This window comes from Chrysochloris asiatica, unplaced genomic scaffold (assembly GCF_000296735.1).
Source record: "Chrysochloris asiatica unplaced genomic scaffold, ChrAsi1.0 scaffold00439, whole genome shotgun sequence".
Lineage (NCBI taxonomy): Eukaryota > Metazoa > Chordata > Mammalia > Afrosoricida > Chrysochloridae > Chrysochloris > Chrysochloris asiatica.
This window is the reverse complement of record NW_006408957.1, coordinates 131,337-151,851: the sequence shown is the minus strand read 5'-3', so window position 1 is coordinate 151,851 and position 20,515 is coordinate 131,337. Positions and strand designations below refer to the sequence as shown.

At 54.8% G+C, this 20,515-nt stretch overlaps 1 protein-coding gene and 1 pseudogene across 1 annotated transcript in view; one reads left to right on the top strand and one right to left on the bottom strand.

Moving 5' to 3' along the window:
• LOC102817997 overlaps positions 1–7,766 on the bottom strand; it is a 10,952-nt pseudogene extending 3,186 nt beyond the window's left edge.
• Positions 7,767–8,669: 903 nt separating this feature from the next.
• Positions 8,670–20,515, top strand: part of LOC102817631 (mucin-2-like) — a 26,925-nt gene continuing 15,079 nt past the window's right edge. The window contains 26 exon segments of the mRNA XM_006876998.1: positions 8,670–8,745; positions 9,409–9,679; positions 10,693–10,807; positions 11,215–11,305; positions 11,382–11,491; positions 11,611–11,827; positions 11,998–12,123; positions 12,483–12,600; positions 12,680–12,818; positions 12,986–13,096; positions 13,185–13,254; positions 13,513–13,650; positions 13,744–13,908; positions 16,058–16,152; positions 16,307–16,433; positions 16,538–16,793; positions 17,029–17,081; positions 17,182–17,282; positions 17,646–17,797; positions 17,993–18,131; positions 18,536–18,646; positions 18,755–18,934; positions 19,061–19,300; positions 19,386–19,542; positions 19,636–19,767; positions 20,165–20,312. Of these exon segments, the coding sequence (XP_006877060.1) occupies positions 8,670–8,745; positions 9,409–9,679; positions 10,693–10,807; positions 11,215–11,305; positions 11,382–11,491; positions 11,611–11,827; positions 11,998–12,123; positions 12,483–12,600; positions 12,680–12,818; positions 12,986–13,096; positions 13,185–13,254; positions 13,513–13,650; positions 13,744–13,908; positions 16,058–16,152; positions 16,307–16,433; positions 16,538–16,793; positions 17,029–17,081; positions 17,182–17,282; positions 17,646–17,797; positions 17,993–18,131; positions 18,536–18,646; positions 18,755–18,934; positions 19,061–19,300; positions 19,386–19,542; positions 19,636–19,767; positions 20,165–20,312 (3,638 nt within the window).

Here is a 20,515-nt window from a genome sequence, read left to right as displayed (position 1 = left end):
TGGCACCTAACAACAACAACTTGTAGAGAGCTTTTTGAAGGATCCTGTTTTCTTATCCATTCTGCTCTCCCTGCCTCTTGATTGGTGCATTTAATCCATTTACATTTTCAGTGTAATTATCAATGGGTATCAGGTGATTGTTGTCATTTTGCTGTGTCTTTTTGGGAGTTGTTTGTTTCTGGTTTCACATAAATTGCTGTACTGAGTTCATTTTGTTTGTGGGTTTCTTTTCATTTTCATGATTTCTTTTATGAATTGGGCTGCTAATCTCACGGTCAGCAGTTCGAAACTACCAGTGGGAGAAAGATGAGGCTTTCTGCTCCTGTGAAGGTTCACAGCCTCGGAAACCCTGTACAGGGTCGCTATGAGTAAGAAATGACCCCACGACACATAACAACAATAACAATGTTTACTAAATTTTTCTGACTTCCCTCTTTTTAAACTTTTATGTGCAGGTGTATTAATTTCCTTTGAGGCCATCCTGTAATTTATTAAAAATGTCCCGATTTAAAACAATTTGTTATATCTTGAAATCTACTTGACTTCCTAGCCATTTGGAGGTTCTGTATCTACACTACTCCCTCTTTTTGCTTTGTGGTTGACTTCATTATAAATTGATATGGCTGCCTATTTTCAATCTTGTAGATTTGTTTTACTTTAAACACTTCTGTATCTGGATTGAGTTCTGGATGGTGTTGTCATGTCTGGTACTCTCAGTAATGTCTTGGTGATTTTCTTTTGGGATCTATCCTGTTTGGGGTTTGTCCGCCTTCTTGTATGCTCATCTTCATGTCTTTCATGATGTTAGTAAAATTTTCTCCCAACAAAACTTCAACAATTTTCTCTGTGCTTTTCACTGTCTCTTCCCATTTGGAATTCCAATCACCTGGAAGTTGTTCCTTTTCATGATGTCCCACATACATTTTAGGCTTTCTTTGGATTTTTTTCATGCCTTTTTCTGATGGTTCTTTTTAGCATACTAGTATTTAGAGATTTATCTTCAAACTCACTAATTTGGGTTTCCATTGCTTAGAAGTTATTCCTTTGCTTTTTCAATGTATTGTCCATTTCTGAAATATTAGTATTAATCTTGTGGATTTCTAATCGTAGCTTTAGTATTGTTACAAAATTTGAATTTATTTTGTCTATTTGTTTTTATCTGTTTTCCTGAATTCCTCTAAAGTTTTTTTCCCTGTTCTCCTTGCCTTTCTCAATCTTTCTATCAGTCTTTGTAAGGTACCTAAATATCATTCTTCTGAACTCGTTTTTCAGTTAGTTGTATTACGTTTTCTTTCTCAGAAATGTTTTCTGGCTCTGCATCTTGGTCATTTTCTGAGGCATTCTCTCTTGTGTCTTCATGTGAGCTAAAAGTGTCTTTTGTACTGGGGCTTTGTGGGGGTTGTCATATTTGAGTCTAATTTATGATCGTGTGTTGGTATGTTCTTAGGCTCTTACCGACTGGATCCTGTGGGTGTAGTTAGAGAATGGAAGTGTGTGTACTGGTCACTGTTTGTGCACCTCAGTTTAGGGGAACTTTGGCTGGTGTTGCCTGCTGTCTATTGTCAATCAGGTGGTATAGGAGCTGGTATTGGCTCTTGCCCAGTGGATGGAGCTGAAGTGGGTATGGTTGTGGCTGGGTTGTATGGATATGGCTGGTGTTTCCTGTCCAATGAGAAAGAGACTATCTCTCCATGCCCCGCCTCCCGACAGGAAAACAGCAGAATAAACAAACAAGAAACTAACAACGATAAACGAAAATAATAAACAGAAAAAGAAACAAAAACAGGCAGCAACCAAAAAAAGAATATGATAACTACAAAGACAAAAGAGGAAAAGGAAACAGAGCTATAGAAGAGAAAAACAAGAGAGAAAATCAAGGGAGAAATTTAAAAACCACCTAAGAATAAATAAAAAGAAAAGAGGAATGGAAAATGGAGCTGTTTAAGAGAAAAATAAGACAGGAAATAAAAGGAAGAAATGATAATAATAAACACTCAGAAAAACCAGGCAGAGGAAAGAAGAAAAGTGAAAGGAGAGAGTGTAAAGAAAGATAAAAAAGGGGGAGAAGAGACAGGAAGTGAGAAATAGAATAAAAGAAGGAAAAACAAAAGCAGAGATATAAAAGATAAAATTCAAAGGCCTGGAAAGAGAAGGAGGAGGAGAAGGAATAAATACACAAAAACAATGAAACAACAAAAGGAAAAACCAAACTTATTTTTTTTTTTTTTGGGAATCTTGATAGAGTCTTTAAGGACACCAGGTTTATTAGCTGCATAGAGGTAGCAAAAGGCCAGGAAAATTGCTCTGAGAAATTGTTTTCCATCACGAAGATGCACCTGCTCATTCTTCTGAGGATAACAAGGGCTGTCTTATGAGGATTTCTCTGGGAAACCATATTCCATCCACCTTACAACTCTGATCTTGTCTCATGAGAATTCGCAAAGAACATTGGAAAGGAACATGATTTGAGCCATTATGACGTGGTGTATACAGAAGTGTGCAGAATTCTCTGGGGGAAGGGCTGAAGAGATAGAAACCCACCTTCAAAAGTGTACAGACTTAGAAGGAGGAGCCGTCCAGAATCAGTAGCTTCCCATTTTGATACTTTTGTTTACTGAAGTTCCTGCAATTTTGTAGCAATACCTGTTGACTTAAGGAGCTCTGGTAGTGTAGTGGTTACGAATTAGACTGCTAACCTCAGGGTCAACAGTTCGAAACTACCAGCTGCTCCTCAGGAGAAAGATGAGGCTTTCTGCTCTCATAAAGATTTACAGCCTCGGAAATCCGGTACAGGGTTCCTATGAGTCAGAACCAACTCCACGGCACATAACAACAACAAAGTAGGAGCCAAGTACCAAGTGAAGTGCTCTTTACTGTTTAGGGCTACCTGCCCCCCCTTAAAACACGAATGGAGTTGCACTGTCACTGTGGGTTAGGTGTTGGCCTGCTAAACACAAGGTCAGAGGTTCAAATCCACCAGTGTTTCCGCAGGAGTAAGGTATAGTCTTGGAAACCCTATATAGTCCCAGGCAGATTCCTGACAGCAGTTGAGGCCTCCTAGGCACATTTATAAATGAGAGATGGAGTGGCCACACGATGGCCAGGCTTCCCCAGGGACAGGAGACCTGCGAAGCTGCCCCCCATCTCACTACCAAGGTCAGGTGTCTCTGTGACCTCTCTGCATGTGGTGTGTGTGTGTGTGTTGGGGGGTCAGTGTCCCCCTGCACAAGAGGGGTGACAATGTGGGACCCAGGACTGTGCCCCCTGCCCAGATCTTTCAGGCCCTTTGAGAATCCCAGGAAAGGGGTCCATGGCTGGTACACCCTCAGCCCTCAGGTGGGGTCATGAACTCTGTCCCCATGGTGGTGGTGGTGGGGCGGGGGGCGGGGCACTGCTGCTCTGGACAGGCTCCCTGTTAGCTGTGGCCTGGAGTGTGGCTTGGGTTTTGGGTTTCCAGCCTCATTCTGGGCCCCCCCAACTCCTTCTCTTCCTTTTCCCTAATCCTCCTCCTGGCTTCACTCCTTCTCTTCCTCCATCCCTCCCCTCCCCCTCAGTATGGTATCTCTGGTTCCTGGGTTATCTTACCAACTTCCTGATGAGTCAGGGTCTGTGGACAGACAGCTGAGGGACAGTCACTCGAGGCCACCTCGGTGACGTCCCTGGTGAGGATCATAAATGAGGGGCAGTCAGAAGAAACAGTATCTTGTCCAGGTAAACACTTGGGCGTGGACCTGCAAAATTGAAATTCCAGGCATATCTAAGGTGTGACCCATGTGGCACGTGCCTCGGTGCCACTGAGCAGTTTCTCTGAACTGTGACAGTTCCCATGGCCAGCTGTGAGGGATCATGAAGCAAGTTAACACTAAGACCGTCCTATGGGAGAGCCTCCGTGGGCCACGCAGACGGTGATCTTGCTCCGCTGAGCGCCTAGAGAGAAGCAGCTGAAAACAATGACGGGGAGCCCATCACAGACCAATTTTCTTCCGTCAGGGAAAGCAAGGAAGGGCGGTTGTCATTTTCATGTCGTACTGTCATGTGTGAAGTAAAAGATGAACGAGACTGTCTCTCTGAGCTCATGTGATGATGGTGAAGTTATCTAAGGATGAGTGCCGGATGATCGGACAGGGGTGCTATTTTCTGTAGAGGGAATCCTGGTGTGGCACTGTAGGATAAGCACTGACAAGGTTAGCTTGAACCGCAAGGTGGGTGGTTCAAGTTCACCAGCCGCTCCTCAGAAGCCCTATACAGGGTCGCGATGGGTTGGAACCAACTCCATGGGACTTAACAACAATACCACCCCATTGTCATAGACCTTGTGTGGTGTGGTGCTGTAGGAGAAACACTGGACCATGAGGTCGGTGGTTCAAACCCACCAGCTGCTTCGTGGAAATGCTCTATCGGGTCACTATGAGTTGAAACTGACTCTTGGACTTAACAACAATGACCCCTTTGTCAGCGGGGTCTACCCTTCCCAAGGCATGCCCTGCTCTGGATCTGAGCAGCCAGTGTCTGTTTGGATGAACTGGTTGATGTGGAGATGGGGGCAGTCAGGCTTGACATTTGATCAAGGTGGAGGCAGGGTTCTTCCCCCCTCAGCTGTCCATAGCCTCATCCCAGAAAGGATTCCACATAGCCACACCTATACTTCCCCACCCCTGTATCCCCATTGGGTGCTGGTAGGGTCTCCCTTCCTTGAGCCCTGAGGCTGGTGACAACTGCCCACCCAGTCGCCTCCCTCAGTTGATGCCCTGCCAAGAAGGGTTCAGGTGGAGTTATTGTGAGGACTGAGGGTGAAGGTCTCCCCTCTAGAAATTGACTCATTGTGGGCTAGTCTTAGAGTCTTCTGTGTCTGAGCATCAAAGGGTTAACTGAGAATGCCCTGAGGCCCCTTGTTCCTTCAAGGGTTTCATGGGGTCTGGGTGTCCTGACCAGAGCAGGGTAAGCTCCAAGGGAGAGCGTCCCATTCTGCTTCCCTTACTTCAGGGCACCATGCGGCTCCCAGACAGGGAAGTCCAGTGGGGGAGGGCAGGGGAAGGCTGCTAGGGGTTCCAGGTTGGGTCTGCTACTGACTCTGGGGGTGACTCTGCTTACCTGGACCTGATAGCCCGAGCCTGCCCTCACTTTCCGTCTTCCTGACATCAGCCTCCATCATACATGAGGCCCTTGAAGGGACTGGGATTCGGCTCTCAGAACCCTCACCTCAGGCCCTGTGACTGCATCGGAGAGGACCTTTGTGTCAGAGACCCCAAGGACTACAGGGTCAGCAGTCTTGGACCAGAGGGGAATCCTGCTTTTTAAGCTGTAAGGAGGACCCCGCATTTTCAGATCTGGAGAGGACCCCATTTTCTTAGACCAGGGGGGTACCCCACCTTCTCACATCTTGGGAGGAGTTCCTTCTTCTTAGATTTTGAGAGGACTCTCACCTTCTCAGACCTGGTGTGTTAGTTAAGGTTTTGGTCAACTTGGCTTGGATTCTCAGTGGTTTAGCAGTTAAGATGTAGTAATCACCTCATGATGAGATCTAATATGATGTAATCATCTCCCATGCTGTGTTTTGATGTCATCAGCCCCATCGGATGTAAATATCCTGTGTTGTAAATCCTCATTTCTGTGATGTTCACAAGGGCAGATGCAAGCTACAGGATTAGGGTGTATCTTGAGTCAATCTCTCTCTTTTCTTTTTTGTCAATCTCTCTTGAGATATGAAAGAGATTAAACAACCAAGCAGAGCTGAGAGGAACCTACTGCCACCAAGAAAGAGGAGCCAGAAGTGGACTGTGTTCTTTGAACCTGGAGTCCCTGCTCTGTGAAGCTCCTAGATTTATGGAAGGATCGATGTTCAGAGATACTGCGATCTCCAAGGACTGCTGGGCCTACAGATGCTAAAATGAGACAAGGACTTTTCTCCAGAGCTGATGCTCTGAGGTTGGACTTCTGGCTTATTAAATTGTGAGAGAGTAAATGTGTCTGCTGAAGCCACGCACTCGTGCTATTTCTCGCGCTATTTCTGTTATAACACTAGAAAACGAAGGCACTGTGGGGGCATCTCACCTTCTCAGAGCTGGAGAGGACTTCCATCGTCTCAGATGTGGGGAGGACTCTTATTTTCTCAGACTTGGGGAAGACCCCAATTTTTCAGACCTGGGGATATCACCACCTTCTCAATTCTGGAGAGGACCCCACTTTCTCCAACCCCTGCTGTCTTTCAAGCAGACCCCTCCTTCCCTCAGCAGCTCCATCAAAACCTCAGCCTCAGTGGGAGATTCTCAGTCACCCCCAACCCTGACAGGTGTGTTGGTGTGCATGGGGGTCCCAGTAATCTTTTGTTTTTGGACACTGTAGGATAAGCTCTGGACTACTTAACCACAAGATTAGCAATTCAAAGTCCCCATCTGCTCCATGAGAGAAAGATGGGACTTTCTACACCTGTAAAAATTTATAGCCTCAGAAACACTCTACAAGGTCACTAGGAGTTAGAATTGACTTAATGGCAGTGGTTTTTCTGTCGAATGTTTAGCCTTTTTTTTCTCAAATGGTCATTTTCCACTCTTGAGTCCTTCACTCGTTCATTCGTTCAGGAGTTTCTGGGCCTCCCGATGTTGAGTATCTTTCTTCAAAACACAGATCACAGTCTGCAGGGCCCAGCACAGGGTCTAGGAGCAGGTACCCCCCAGTGGCTGTGTGGCCTCAGTCTTCCCATCCTCAATGCAGGTTTTTATTCCTGAGGCTACACGCTCACTACTAGTCAAAAGTTGGGGGTTGGAGCCTTCCCAGAAGAGGTGCAATGAAAGAAAGATCTAGCAAACTTTCCACAGGTCACGGTCTTGAAACCCCTGCGGAGCAGTTCTACTGTGTTGTAGTGGCTGGCGTGAGTTGGAACAGCGCACACGTGTGGCCCACGGGCGTCTTCGGCCACTGCCGAGCTAGAGTCAAGGGGAGGCTGTGACAGAAGCCATGAGATGCCAGGGGTCCATCACCCTCCGCATCCTGCTGTCTCACCTGGGCCAGGTATGGAGATGTGACTCCTGGATCTAGAGACTCTCGCAGACTGGGGACTCCCTGGGAGCCCTGGGCCAGCCGCCAGGGCAGTGCAAGCCTGGCATGGAAAATCACTGCCCCGGGCCTGGGTTTCCCCCAGGGCTCGGCGCCAGCATGACATTCAGAACAGGGAAGTATACAATGGCCCTGCTCTGGCATAGGGCTCCAGTTTCCCTAAGCCTCCTCTCAGCTTGGGCCACACATTCTAGCCTCCATGTCCCCAATGTCCCCAGACCCTGGGGGTCCCTGTTTGGGGCACAGAGAGACGCCGGGATGAGTGGCATCATCCCCATCCTGAACATCCTTAGGCCCCGAGTCTGTGCTGGGGTCTGGGGCTCATATCTGCTCCAGAGGGTGGAAGGGGACCCCACGGTTTGGGGCTGGAGGCCGGGAGCCTTGTCTCGAGGCTTGGCCACAGTGGGGACTGTTCCAAGGAGCCCTCCCAGTCCTCCAGGACCTCAGGGCCTCCTTCTCACAGGAGATTTCTCTCCACTCTTGATTGCTGACTTCAGAAACCAAATTTGGGGTGCCTTCACTTTCGGAAGGAGGGTCGACCCTCAGACCTCTGTTCACACGTGATGGACCTGCTGGGATAGCGTATCCGAGGCCTCTGGGGCTTGGGGTAAGAGCAGGAACGTTAAATGCCATGTTCCAGGCACTTCCCATAAAGCCTGGGGTGTTTGTGACTGACCTGGTACAGCCAGGGGCTGGAAGCCATTAGGGGCCATGGCTCACCGCTCTGGGGCAGAATAACCCTCTCTCCAGTGTCAGGTGTGGGCCACTGGCCGGCGATGCTGCCCTTCCAAGGCCTGGGAGAGAAGTGGGTTTGTGCCCTGAGTCCCACCGGCTGTGGGACCCTCTCCTAGTGCCCACCTCTTCCACTTGGAACCTATCACTCGGCCCTGTGGGCCTGGTTCCGTAAACCGTCCTGCTGAGCTGCCACACTCCTGAGTTCTAATTACATGTAATTCCAGAGCCGAGATCTACCTGGGAAAGGAGAGGATTAGAGCAGCCAGAGCCCAGAACCCCACAGCCAGCTGGAGAGGTTGGGGAGCAGTCCGGCCCCTTGGGGGGGTCCTCAGAGTGATCTCTAATGCGGGCCTGAATGAGTAAGGGTGGACAGGGAGCTTTGGTCATCACATCTACACTGCTGGCTGGGGGTTCTGGAGATGAGATGTCGGGAACACACAGGGGTCTGGTGGAGACTTCGGAGGAGCCCCTCACTGGATTGTGCTTTGCTCAGGGGTGCTGAACTGAAGGGTCTGAGGCCCATGGGCTGGGGTGCTGGCCAGTCTAGGACATGCTTCCACTTTCAGCAGGAGCCCCCTGGCTCTGGGCTGGGAGGGGCAGGAGGTTACACTTGGGTGTGGGCTAGCACTGGGGCAATTGGGCTACCGCATCCTGAGGAAGCCACATTTACCCAGGGCAATAAAAAGATAACTCTCTGATAACCAGAATCAATATTTCCCCACGCAGCATGCCGAGGGAGCCTCTACAGCTGTTTTCTCCATAATCTGCACACGCCCCACCCACCCCTCGCCCCTCCCTACCCTCCCCGCCTCCTTGGGCCAGGCATATAAGGCCCAGACCCCTGCCCGAAGTCGCTCTCCAGATCACCCATCGGAGCCACCATGGGGCTGCCCCTAGCCCGCCTGGTGGCCGTCTACTTGGCCCTATCTTCAGCCAGGGGCACAGAGCTCCATAGAGGTAAGGGGGTGGGCTAGATGGTCAGGCTGTGAGTCTTGGCCTAGGGGCTGGGGGACATCCACAGCACAGGGTCCCTGCCTGGACCTCCTCTACCCAGCCTCTGGGGTAGTTCTGTGAGGTATCGGAGCAGGTGGGGTGACCCACTCCGTGTCTGGAGTCCCTGCTAACTTTAAAGAAGGGGCAGAAGGTTGTGGTGGCCTTGGCTCCTTCCCCCCTCTATTTGAGGGTACACCTTAGACCCAGTGTGGGAATAGCCTCTGGGTAGCAGCATCTGAGCTAGGCTGGGGCCTGTTGGATGGTGGGGCAGCTAGGGAGGAGCTGGGGCAGGCAGGTCCCAGAATTCCCATGGAGGGTCCAACCCAAGATGCCACTTCTGCATGGAAGGGGGTCTTTAGTTGAAAAGATGGTGCCTTGGATGACCTCAGGCAGATTGGAGTAGGGGTGCTGAGCGAGGCGCAGGGCAGAGGGAGAATGGACAGCCAGGGTACCCCATCCCATGTCAGGTTAGGAGGGCAGCTCAGGGTAGCCGGAGGCTGAGACCCTGGGGGGAACCAGCAGGGTCTGGTGGACCCTAAGCCATTTCCAGATGTGCTCAGATTCACAGGGAGGCTGTGTGGGTGGGGTGTCCCAGCCTAGACTCACCCTGTGACCTGTTGTCCTCAGAAGGCAGGACCCGCAACCATGGCCACACAGTCTGCAGCACATGGGGGGATGGCCACTACAAGACCTTCGACGGTGACGTCTACCACTTCAGTGGTCTCTGTGACTACAACTTTGCCTCCGACTGTCGAGATTCCTACAAGGAATTCGCTGTGCACCTGAGGCGGGGCCCGGGCCGCAAAGGGGGCCCACCCCAGCTGGAGCACATCCTATTGACCATCAAAGATGACACTGTGTATCTGACACGGCAGCTGGCCGTGGTGAACGGGGCCCTGTGAGTGTGGCCAGGGACATGCCCTAGTAATGAGGTGGGGTGGGGCAAGGGGTCTTACTGCTGGACCAGCTTGGTTCATACATAGTTGGTGGGGAGTGGGGCGGTGGGACCCTCTCCAGTGAGGTCATGAAGCTGTTGGGGTCTGGGCTCACATCACCAGTATTCATTCAACAAATCCAACTGAGGACCACAGGGAAGTGGGCAGGATGTCCTTGTCTCATGGGGGCTGCTTGACAGTCTCCTGACCCCTCCCCTCCAGCCCAGCCAGGTTCTGGTGAGTGGCAGGGGTTCCTGGGCCCAGTTGGGGCGAGGCCAGTGGCTAGGTCTAGAGTGCCTGAGGGTAGAGTTACAGAAGGGGTGCAGAGGGACCCCTTCCCCACAGCCCAGCTATTGTTTCCCCATTGTCTCCATAACAATGACAAGCTCTTAAATGTGTTCCTGCCAGGCAGGTTTCCCACCTGCAGATCTGCCCTCTTTCTACCCTGTGGGGTTCTATTTCCTGCACCTCCACCCTTGGCCGTTCTGCCTGCCAGCTGGTCATCAGGTGGCCAGCCACAAGGGGTGGAGGTTGGGGTGAGGTCAGGTACCTGGACCAGCATTTGGTACAGGGAGGAGGTGGGTGGGGTACCCACCAGCCTCAGGGACAGGCAGGGGCTGGAGAAGTCTCCCACACCAGCAGATGGCCTCCTGGGTGATCCTTTGAAAAAAACCTGGAAGGGGTGAATAGCCCAGTGAAGGGCACTGCACAGACCAAGGAGAAGGGAGAAAGTGTGGAACTGGGAGGTGGCAGGACCGGAGAAGTCTGGCCAAGGGTTATCAAAGCTCTCTGGCTGCTGCCCATATCGTCCACCAGAGGGCAGCCAAGACCGCGGTGTGAGCACGACTGACAAGCTGTGGGTGGTGGTGGGGGGTTCCGGGCTGGGAGCAGGGAGAGGGCAAGGACTGGAGGTGGGCCCAGGGTCAGCTGGTGACTCTGTGTCCCGCCACCCCCCCATCCCCCCTGCCACTCCAAGGGTCAGCACCCCGCACTACAGCTCAGGGCTGCTCATTGAAAAGAACTACGCCTACACCAAAGTCTACTCCCGGGCCGGCCTGGCCCTCATGTGGAACCGCGAGGACTCCCTCATGGTGAGCAGAGTTCCTACCCAGTGCCGGGGTGGGGGGCTGGGGACCCCAGGAGAGGGCATGGAGCCTGTGGCCCAACCCCTCCTCTGTAGACGAGGACCTCAAGGCCCCAGGGGACAGAGGTGGGTCTGGGATGGTCTAGGGACAGAAAAGGACTGTACCTGCCTCACCCTGAGAGGGGGACACGAGGCGTTGGGGCTCACACTTCCCCTGGATCCCTCCTCGCCCCCAGTGGCCCCAGGGGCTTCCTAGTGGCTGACGCCAACCCTTCCACAACTACTGAAGCCCAAGGGGCCCATCACGATGGTGGGAGGGTTCACCTTCCCTGTTCACAGTGGAACCCACCTTCCCCAGCCCCTTGGTGCCCACCTGCACCTGGCACAACTCACCTGTCCCCTCCCCCCTCACAGCTGGAGCTGGACAGCAAGTTTCGGAATCGCACGTGCGGTCTCTGCGGGGACTTTAACGGCCTGCAGACCTACTCCGAGTTCCTAAGTGACGGTGAGGGCCGCCCCTGGGCTCTGCGGGCGTGGGGAGGGGCGCCCTGGGCACCCTGCTGACGGTTGACCCCTCTCAGGCATCCTCTTCACTCCCACTGAGTTCGGGAACATGCAGAAAATCAACAAACCGGACATGGTGTGCGAGGACCCCGAGGAGGAGAAGGTCCCCGCCAGCTGCGCCCAGCACGTGAGTGCAGGCGGGGACCCTGACCGGGGAGGGCGACCTCAGGGTGGCCCGGGAGTCGTGCGGCGGCAGCGTGGGAGGCGGCGGGGCCGAGCAATCGTCCACCGTTCGTGTCCCGCCAGCGCGCCGAGTGCGAGCGGCTACTGACGGCCGAAGCTTTCGCCGACTGCGGGGCGCTGGTGCCACTCGAGCTGTACGTGCTGGCCTGCGTGGAGGACCGCTGTCGCTGCGCGCCGGGCCATGAGGCCGCGTGTGTCTGCAGCACCGTCGCTGAGTTCTCGCGCCAGTGTTCCCACGCCGGGGGCCGCCCGGGATCCTGGAGAAGCGCCTCCTTCTGCCGTAAGCGCGCGGAGCACGGGGAGCCGGAAGGGGCGCGGCTGGGTCGGGGGAGCCTGGGACCAGATGACCGAAAGGGGGCGCCGTGTCTGACATCCACCCGGCCTTGCCGCGAGCCCCCTAGCCTGGGTGTGTGGGCCAGGCTAGCTCACCGTCCCTCTCTGCCCACGCAGCCAAGAGCTGCCCAGGGAACATGGTCTACCTGGAGAGCGGCTCTCCCTGCATGGATACCTGTTCACACCTGGAGATGAGCAGCCTTTGCGAGGAGCACCGTATGGACGGCTGTTTCTGCCCGGAAGGTGCGCGCAGGGTGTCGGGGTGGGGTTGGGGGTCCCTGGGCTAGTGGAGGGGACAATGGTGAGGGCCCATGAGACTGTGCAGGGCAGTGATGACCCCCCGCCCCGCCACACACACACAGCCAGCCTGAATTTTGAGCCAAGTCCTAATAGGAAGGTGTGAGCCTCTGTCATGGTAACTCCAAAGGGGCGGCTCCTCCCCCCATAACGCTGAGCCGGGGGACCCTCAGGCCTCCTTGACACAACCCTGATCCTAAGACTGGTGGGGACACAGATGTCCGCCCTAAGGACCAGAGATGTCTGTTGTGGCAGTGCCCCAGGGAGGGAGGATTCCAGCAATGGCTCCGCCCTTTGTTGTCCAGGCACTGTGTTCGACGACATCGCCGGGAGCGGCTGCATTTCCGTCAGCCAGTGCCACTGTAGGCTGCATGGGCACCTGTACTCCCCCGGCCAGCGGGTCACCAACCAGTGTGAGCAGTGGTGAGTGTCTGGTGCTCAAGGACAGGGTGGGGTGGGGGCAAGGGCGGGGGCGCCGGGGGCTGATCACTGCTGCCCACAGCGTCTGCCAGTCAGGCCGCTGGATGTGCGAAGACCTGCCGTGCCCCGGGACCTGCGCTCTGGAGGGTGGCTCCCACATCACCACCTTTGATGGGAAGAAGTTCACCTTCCATGGAGACTGTTACTATGTCCTGGCCAAGGTAGGCCAAGGTGGCCACTGGTGTGGACTGTCCTGCCCTCTGGGAGGGTGTCTCAGTGGAATGGATGAGGTGGCCCCCTCCTGTGGATGGAGTTGTCGAGGGTGCAGGGTCCTGGGGGGCATGGTCCTTTAGCTTTTTGCAGTTACATCGTCCCCTTATCCCCCCAGGGGGACCACAATGATTCCTATGCGCTTCTGGGTGAACTAGCCCCCTGCGGCTCCACAGACAAGCAGACCTGCCTGAAGACAGTGGTCCTGCTGGCCGACAGGAAGAAGAACGTGGGTACCCTGCCCTGCCCACTCCTGCCCACCCTGCCCAGCCCCCACTGGCTAGGGGCCCCTCTCAGCCTCTGCTGGCTCTCCACAGGTGGTGGCCTTCAAATCTGATGGCAGTGTGCTTCTGAATGAGCTGGAGGTTAACCTGCCCCATGTGACTGGTGAGCCCCAGGCAGTGTGTGTGTGTGTGTGTGTGTGTGTGTGTGTGTGTGTGTGTGAGGACTCACCCGTTCCCAGGGGCTAAGCTGGGTTCCAGGGCTCCTCCCATGATCCTTTCCCCTAAGGCTTGGGACTGGGCAGGGGGATGCATCCCAGACTGGGCAGAGGGGAGGGTGCCCCTCCTGAGGCCTGGTTCCTGGCTGGACTTGGGAGCTGCCCCGTGCCCTGTGATGTCCTCACTGCTCTGTCCCACACTGCAGCTAGTTTCTCCATCTTCCGGCCTTCCTCCTACCACATCATTGTCAACACGGCCTTCGGCCTGCGGCTGCAGGTGCAGCTAACTCCGGTCATGCAGCTCTTCATGACACTGGACCAGAGCTCCCAGGGGCGGGTACAAGGTGAGTACCCGTCTGCCCACTGCAGCCCTCATAGGCCCCGCCCTGCCCTCAGTCCAGGTTCCCACCCCTCACCACCTTACCCCGTCCCCCCAGGCCTCTGCGGAAACTTTAACGGCCTGGAAAGTGATGACTTCAAGACTGCTGGTGGGCTGGTGGAGGCTACAGGCGCTGGCTTCGCCAACACCTGGAAGGCCCAGTCGAGCTGCCATGACAAGCTGGACTGGCTGGATGACCCCTGCTCCCTCAACATTGAGAGTGGTGAGCTGGGGGGACGCGGGGGCCGGTGGCTCTGGGAAGGCAGTGAGCAGGGCTGGCAGCTTCTTCCTGCTGGGGGGTTGGTTCATGAGTCAGTGGCCGTGAAACCACAAGAGCGAGGGCAGCCCATGTCCATGGCACCTGCCGTCTCACCTCATCCCTGGGCAGGCTTGTGAGGACGCTAGACCTTGATACTTTGTGGTGCCTGTCCTCTGCTTACTCATGCATTCAAATGGGATATGTGAGTTACATGTATACACATACATACATGTGAACATACAAGTATATGTTGCTGCTGTTAAGGGCCATTGAGTCCGTTCCAATTCATAGTGACACTGTATAGGGTTTCCAAGGAGCAACTGGTGGGTTTAAATCTCCTACCTTGCAGTGACCAGTCCAGGGCTTATCCTACAGTGTCACATCAGGACTCCATGTATGTAGAGAGTCCTGTGTGGTGCTGTGGGCTAATGAGTCAGACTGCAAAGTCATTTGAACTGTAAGGTCGGTGGTTCAAGCTCACCAGCTGCTCCTTAGAAACCCTATACAGGGTCGCTATGGGTCAGAATCAACTTGATGGCACTTAACAACTTATATATATATATTTAAAGGAGCTATGGTAGCGTAGTGGTTACGAATTGGGCTGCGAACTTTAAGGTCAGCAGTTCGAAACTACCAGCTGTTCCATGGGAGAAAGATGAGACTTTCTGCTTCCATAAAGATTTACAGCCTCGGAAACCCTGTACAGAGTTGCTATGACTTGGAACCGACTCCACGGCACATAACCACCACCACCACCATATATATATATATATAAGCGTAGTGGTTACAAGTCAGGCTGCTAACCTCAAGGTCAGCAGTTTGAAACTACTAACTGTTCTGTGGGCGAAAGATGAGGCTTTACATAAAGATTTACAACCTCGGAAACCCTATCCAGGGTCACTATGAGCTGGAACTGAGTTCACATCACACCACCATATATATATTGTTGTTAAGTGCCGTCGAGTTGGTTCTGACTCATAGCGACTCTGTACAGCCCGATTCATAACCACACATAATATATATTGTTGTTGTTGTTAAGTGCCGTCGAGTCGGTTCCGACCCATAGCGACCCTGTACAGGGTTTCCGAGGGTGTAAATCTTTACGGGAGTAGAAAGCCTCATCTTTCTCCCGCGGAGTGGCTGGTAGTTTCGAACCGCTGACCTTAAGGTTCGCAGCCCGATTCGTAACCACTTCGCTACATGCTAGATTGTACCCATGTGTATGCCAAACATTTTAAAGTTGAGGTTACAAATACAAGATCATAGCTGTCAGTAAGGGCTATCCAGTTAAAAAGTCACTCGAGTGTCCTTACTTTTGCATGTCACCCCACACTGGGGTTCCCATTTGGTTATTTACCAGGACAGAGGCAGGAGTAGACCCTGTTTCTCTGATGGCAAAGAGCATGCTGACTTCCTGGCTGGAGCAGCTTGGTCAGAAAAGACGTGGATGTACCAGACAGGCCTGTCAAACTAGATCAGAGGAACTGGGTCCTTTTGCCTAGCATCCACGCATGTTGGGTCCAGTTACATGCTGGATGAATGCAGCAAGAGTTAGACTCGACTGTCCACCCCATCTCTTGTTTATTAGAAAGAAATGCTATCTATACACAGTCAGATAAAGAGTTTCAATGACATGGGAGCGGACCATAGGAGACATGTTAATGAAGGGGTCCAAGTAGCAGAGGCCTTACAGCTTGAACAACTTCGCAAGTGGGGCACCCTGGTGGTCACCTGCATGATGAGATTTATTTCTGGCTGGTACAGTCTCACACGCTGGAGCTGGTAGCACGTTCCTGGAGTAGCTGCCAGTTCCGTCTACTGCAATGCTCACTTTCCTTGTATTCTGTCTGCTTGGCACCTCTGGGTCTTTGCTTTGGGTAAGCGGTGCTCATTCTGCGGGTGCTCTCAGCACATGCTCACCTTGTTTATGTGGTAACCCGTCTGTTACCCAGCCTTGTGTGGGGCATCTGGTCACATCCTGAGCTGGCCCAAGCAAGTTCTGGTGGGAAGCATCATCTGGGTTTAGTCTGACCAGCCAGGGTGCGGGACTCAGGGGACCCACTCTTGGGGTCAACTCACCCTTGCTGAGGTCCGAACCCCTCCCCCTCTGCAGCCAACTATGCTGAGCACTGGTGTTCACTGCTGAAGAAGACAGAGACACCCTTTGGCAGATGCCACTCTGCAGTGGACCCCGCTGAGTACTACAAGGTGAGTGTGGCCAGCACACACACAGGACGCCCCACTTGCTGTGTGCTTGTGCACATGTGTGTGTGTGTGTGTGTGTGCATGTTTGGGGGTGCTGTATGTGTGCCTGAGCCCTGGTCTCTACTCCTGACCGTCTGTGTCCATGTCTGCCGCTCAGAGGTGCAAGTACGACACGTGCAACTGCCAGAACAATGAGGACTGCATGTGTGCCGCCCTGTCCTCCTACGCCCGAGCCTGCGCTGCCAAGGGCGTCATGCTGTGGGGCTGGCGGGAACGCGTCTGCAGTGAGTGGGGAGGATGGTGGGAGCCCTGGGGCTGCGGGCAGCTATGTGTGGCTGGGACAGAGCTGCCACCCCTTGACTCACACCAATTCCCCCTACCCCTACAGACAAAGATGTAGGCGCCTGCCCCAACTCCCAGATCTTCCTTTACAACCTGACCACGTGCCAGCAGACCTGCCGCTCGCTCTCCGAGCCGGACAAGCACTGCCTCAAGGGCTTTGCGCCCGTGGACGGCTGCGGCTGCCCGGACCACACCTTCTTGGATGAGAAGGGTCGCTGTGTGCCGCTGGCCAAATGCTCCTGCTACCACCGGGGCCTCTACCTGGAGGCTGGAGACGTGGTCCTACGTCAGGAGGAGCGATGGTAGGTGGTTGGAGGAAACTATGATGAAGAGAGCTGGGTCCCTGGGCCTCAATGCCACCCCCAGAGCCCTGGGGCTGCCCCGTATCTGTGCCTCCTTCCTTAAAGTGTGTGTAGGGGTCTGAGAGGAGCAGCTGGCAGGGACCAGCTCTCATGGGTTCTTGGGCTGCTGTGGGGCTTAGCCCTGGGAAGTTTCCAGAACATTCTGGCCTAATTCACCTCCGATTTCTCCCTGCAGCGTGTGCCGGAATGGGAGACTGCACTGCATGCAGGTCAAGCTGCTTGGTCAGAGTAAGTGTCCCCCTGACCCACACCTGCTCACTGTCTCCCACACCACTGCCCGAGACCTCCTAATTTCAGTTAGAGCTGACGTGGCCACCTTGTCCCTCAGGCTGCAAGGCCCCCAAGATCCAGATTGACTGCAACAATGTGACTGCGCTGGCTGTCAAGAACCCCCGGCCCCTCAGCTGTCAGACGCTGGCCGCCGGCTATGTAAGTGCTGGGGGCACCTGGGGGCCCTGGTTGCTGGGCGGGCTGTCCCTGGAGCCCTAGAGCCTCAGTTGGAGGGGACATGGGCAGGACAGTGCAAGGCCCATATCTGAGGCTCTGAGACTCCAATGCCCAGTCATGTGGCTACATGGACTTTGCTACTGTTCCTGGTGCCTGGGAGGGAGGCAGTGGACTGGACTCCTGCCCAAGACTGGGCTTCTGGGAGGACTCCCAGGGTCGGGTCAGGTGGGACCGGTGAGGCGTTGGGGTAAGAGCTGGGATATCAAAGCATCGGGTGCACTGAGGAGAGGATGCCACTTGGCCTATCTTGGCTGCTGTCCTGAGTCCACCCCCCTGCGCCCCCAGTATCAGACAGAATGCATCAGCGGCTGCGTGTGTCCCAACGGGCTGATGGATGATGGCAGAGGTGGCTGTGTGGTAGAGGAGGACTGTCCCTGTGTCCATAACAAGGACCTGTACCTCCCTGGGGACAAGATCAAGGTGAACTGCAACACCTGGTAAGGCCCAGCTGCTGGAGAGCTGTTGGGAGCAGTGCCTTCTCCCTGGGGTCTCCTGGGTATTGAAGGCACAGATGGACCTACTTCCCTGTGTCTGCCAGGCTTGGGGGTCATGGGCGTTTGTAGGAGTCCCCGTTGGTTGCCTTTTGAGTACAGTTTAGTTCCAGCCCCCACCCCCCAACTCCCTGTCCTCAGTACCTGCCGCAGAGGACGCTGGACGTGTACTCAGGCTGTGTGCCACGGCACCTGTGCCATCTATGGAAGTGGTCACTACATCACCTTTGATGGGAAATACTATGACTTCGATGGCCACTGCTCCTACGTGGCTGCTCAGGTGAGGAGGGGGAGGCCATTCTTTTGTCCTGACCCCCAGCAGAGGGTGGACGGGAGCCCTCACCTTTGCTCCTCTGTGGCTACTTAGAGGAGAGATGGGGTTGGCAGGTCAAGTACTGAGAAACAAGGTTCTGTCAAGCCCCCAATCGCTCTCTTGAGGGTCCTGACCTACCACTGAAGGTCCTGATCCAACACCGAGGGTCCTGACCCCACACCGAGGGCCCTGACCCCACACCGAGGGTCCTGACCTACACCGAGGGTCCTGACCTACACCGAGGGACCTGATCTACACAGGGATGAGGCCCGATAGTCCCTGCTGAGAAGGGGCACAGCTGGGTCTCTGAGACTGGAGTGGGTGGACCTGGTGCCTACAGCCCCACGCCACTCACTCGCCTTTGCTTTCAGGACTATTGTGGCCAGAACTCCTCTCTGGGCTCCTTTAGCATCATCACAGAAAATGTGCCCTGCGGTACCACAGGCGTGACCTGCTCCAAGGCCATCAAGATCTTCCTGGGGGTAAGGGTTGCTGGGACCTGGGGCTTGGGGAAGGGAGTGTGTGGGCTTTTGTGTGGGGGTGGGCTCTTGGGGATGCTACTGACCAGTGACGTCCCTCCCCACGTCCAGAGAACAGAGCTGAAGCTGGAAGACAAGCACCGTGTGGTGATTCAGCGTGACATGGGGCACCACGTGTCCTACACCACGCGGGAGGTGGGCCAGTACCTGGTGGTAGAAGCCAGCACCGGCATCATCATCATTTGGGACAAGAAAACCACCATCTTCATCAAACTTGCCCCCTCCTACAAGGTGCGCGCGCCCGCCCCCGCCTCCGGGGCCCCCTCTGCGGACCCACCTGGGGCCCCCAGATTCCTGTGCAGCGACACCCCCCCCCCCGACCCCCTGGCAAGTCCCCGCTGCCTCTCGTGCTTGCAGGGTACCGTGTGTGGCCTGTGTGGCAACTTCGACGACCGTTCCAACAATGATTTCACCACGCGGGACCACATGGTGGTGGACAACGAGCTGGACTTCGGGAACAGCTGGAAGGAAGCCCCCACCTGCACGGACGTAACTACGACCCCGGAACCCTGCAACAAGAACCCGCACCGACGCTCCTGGGCCGAGAAGCAATGCAGCATCATCAAGAGCCAAGTCTTCCAAATCTGCCACAGCAAGGTGGGCGGGGCTACCTGCCCCTGGGGGCGGGGCCGTGGTGGGTTCCGGGGACTGGGGTCCTGGCTCACTGCACTTTCCTGGGCAGGTGGACCCCAAGCCGTTCTATGAAGCCTGCGTCCACGACTCCTGCTCCTGCGACACGGGTGGCGACTGCGAATGTTTCTGCTCAGCGGTGGCCTCTTACGCCCAGGAGTGCACCAAGGAGGCGGCCTGTGTATTCTGGAGGACGCCCGACCTGTGCCGTGAGTGTGGCCCGGGCCCAGCGTCCACATCCCACGCAGGCTCGGGAGTACGGCCCGCAGCCCGGAGGGTCTGAGCGCCCCCTCTCCCCACAGCCATCTTCTGCGACTACTACAACCCCCCAGACGAGTGTGAGTGGCATTATGAGCCGTGTGGGAACCGCAGCTTCGAGACGTGCCGGAGCATCAACGGCATCCACTCGAACATTTCCGTGTCCTACCTAGAGGGTGAGCAGGGAGGGGCGCTGAGCCCGGGAGGTCACTGCAGAGGGACCAGGACATGCAGGCCTCCCCGTTGCAGGAAGCTCTCGCTCGTGGTTTCCTGGCAAAGTCCATGGAGTCCGGTTCTCTCGGAGACAGGCAGGAGACAGAAAAGCAGACAGGAAGATGTCAGACAAGGGGAGGGGGCGGGGGCGGGGCTGGGGAGGCTGGGCGGGGCCTGAGTGCTGTCAGCAGGTGGGCGGGGCCTTGCTGTACCTTTGGCTTTACCAGGCACCAGGTGGGGGAGGGGTCTCCACTGAGGATCCTTCCGGAGAAAAGAGCCTGCTGGGGCGGTTGTGACGGTGGGGTCTGGTGGACTGCGGTCCTCTGTGGTGGTCCAAGCCCCATGCCCTGTGCCCACCAGGCTGTTACCCCCGGTGCCCTGAGGATAGACCCATCTATGATGAGGACCTGAAGAAGTGTGTCACCAGTGACAAGTGTGGCTGCTACGTTGGCGACAAGCATTACCCACCTGGGACATCAATACCCAGTGACAACATCTGCCAGTCTTGGTACCTGAGCCCACATTTTGAGGGACTGGGAGAGGTCAGCGTGCAGAGGCACACAAATACATGCATGCACACACACGCACACATGCATGTACATACCCATACAGACATGTGCACACACATGCACATACGTGTAATATACAGATATGGGCACATATATGCACACACTCATACACACACATTTATACATGGACCTACAGATCATT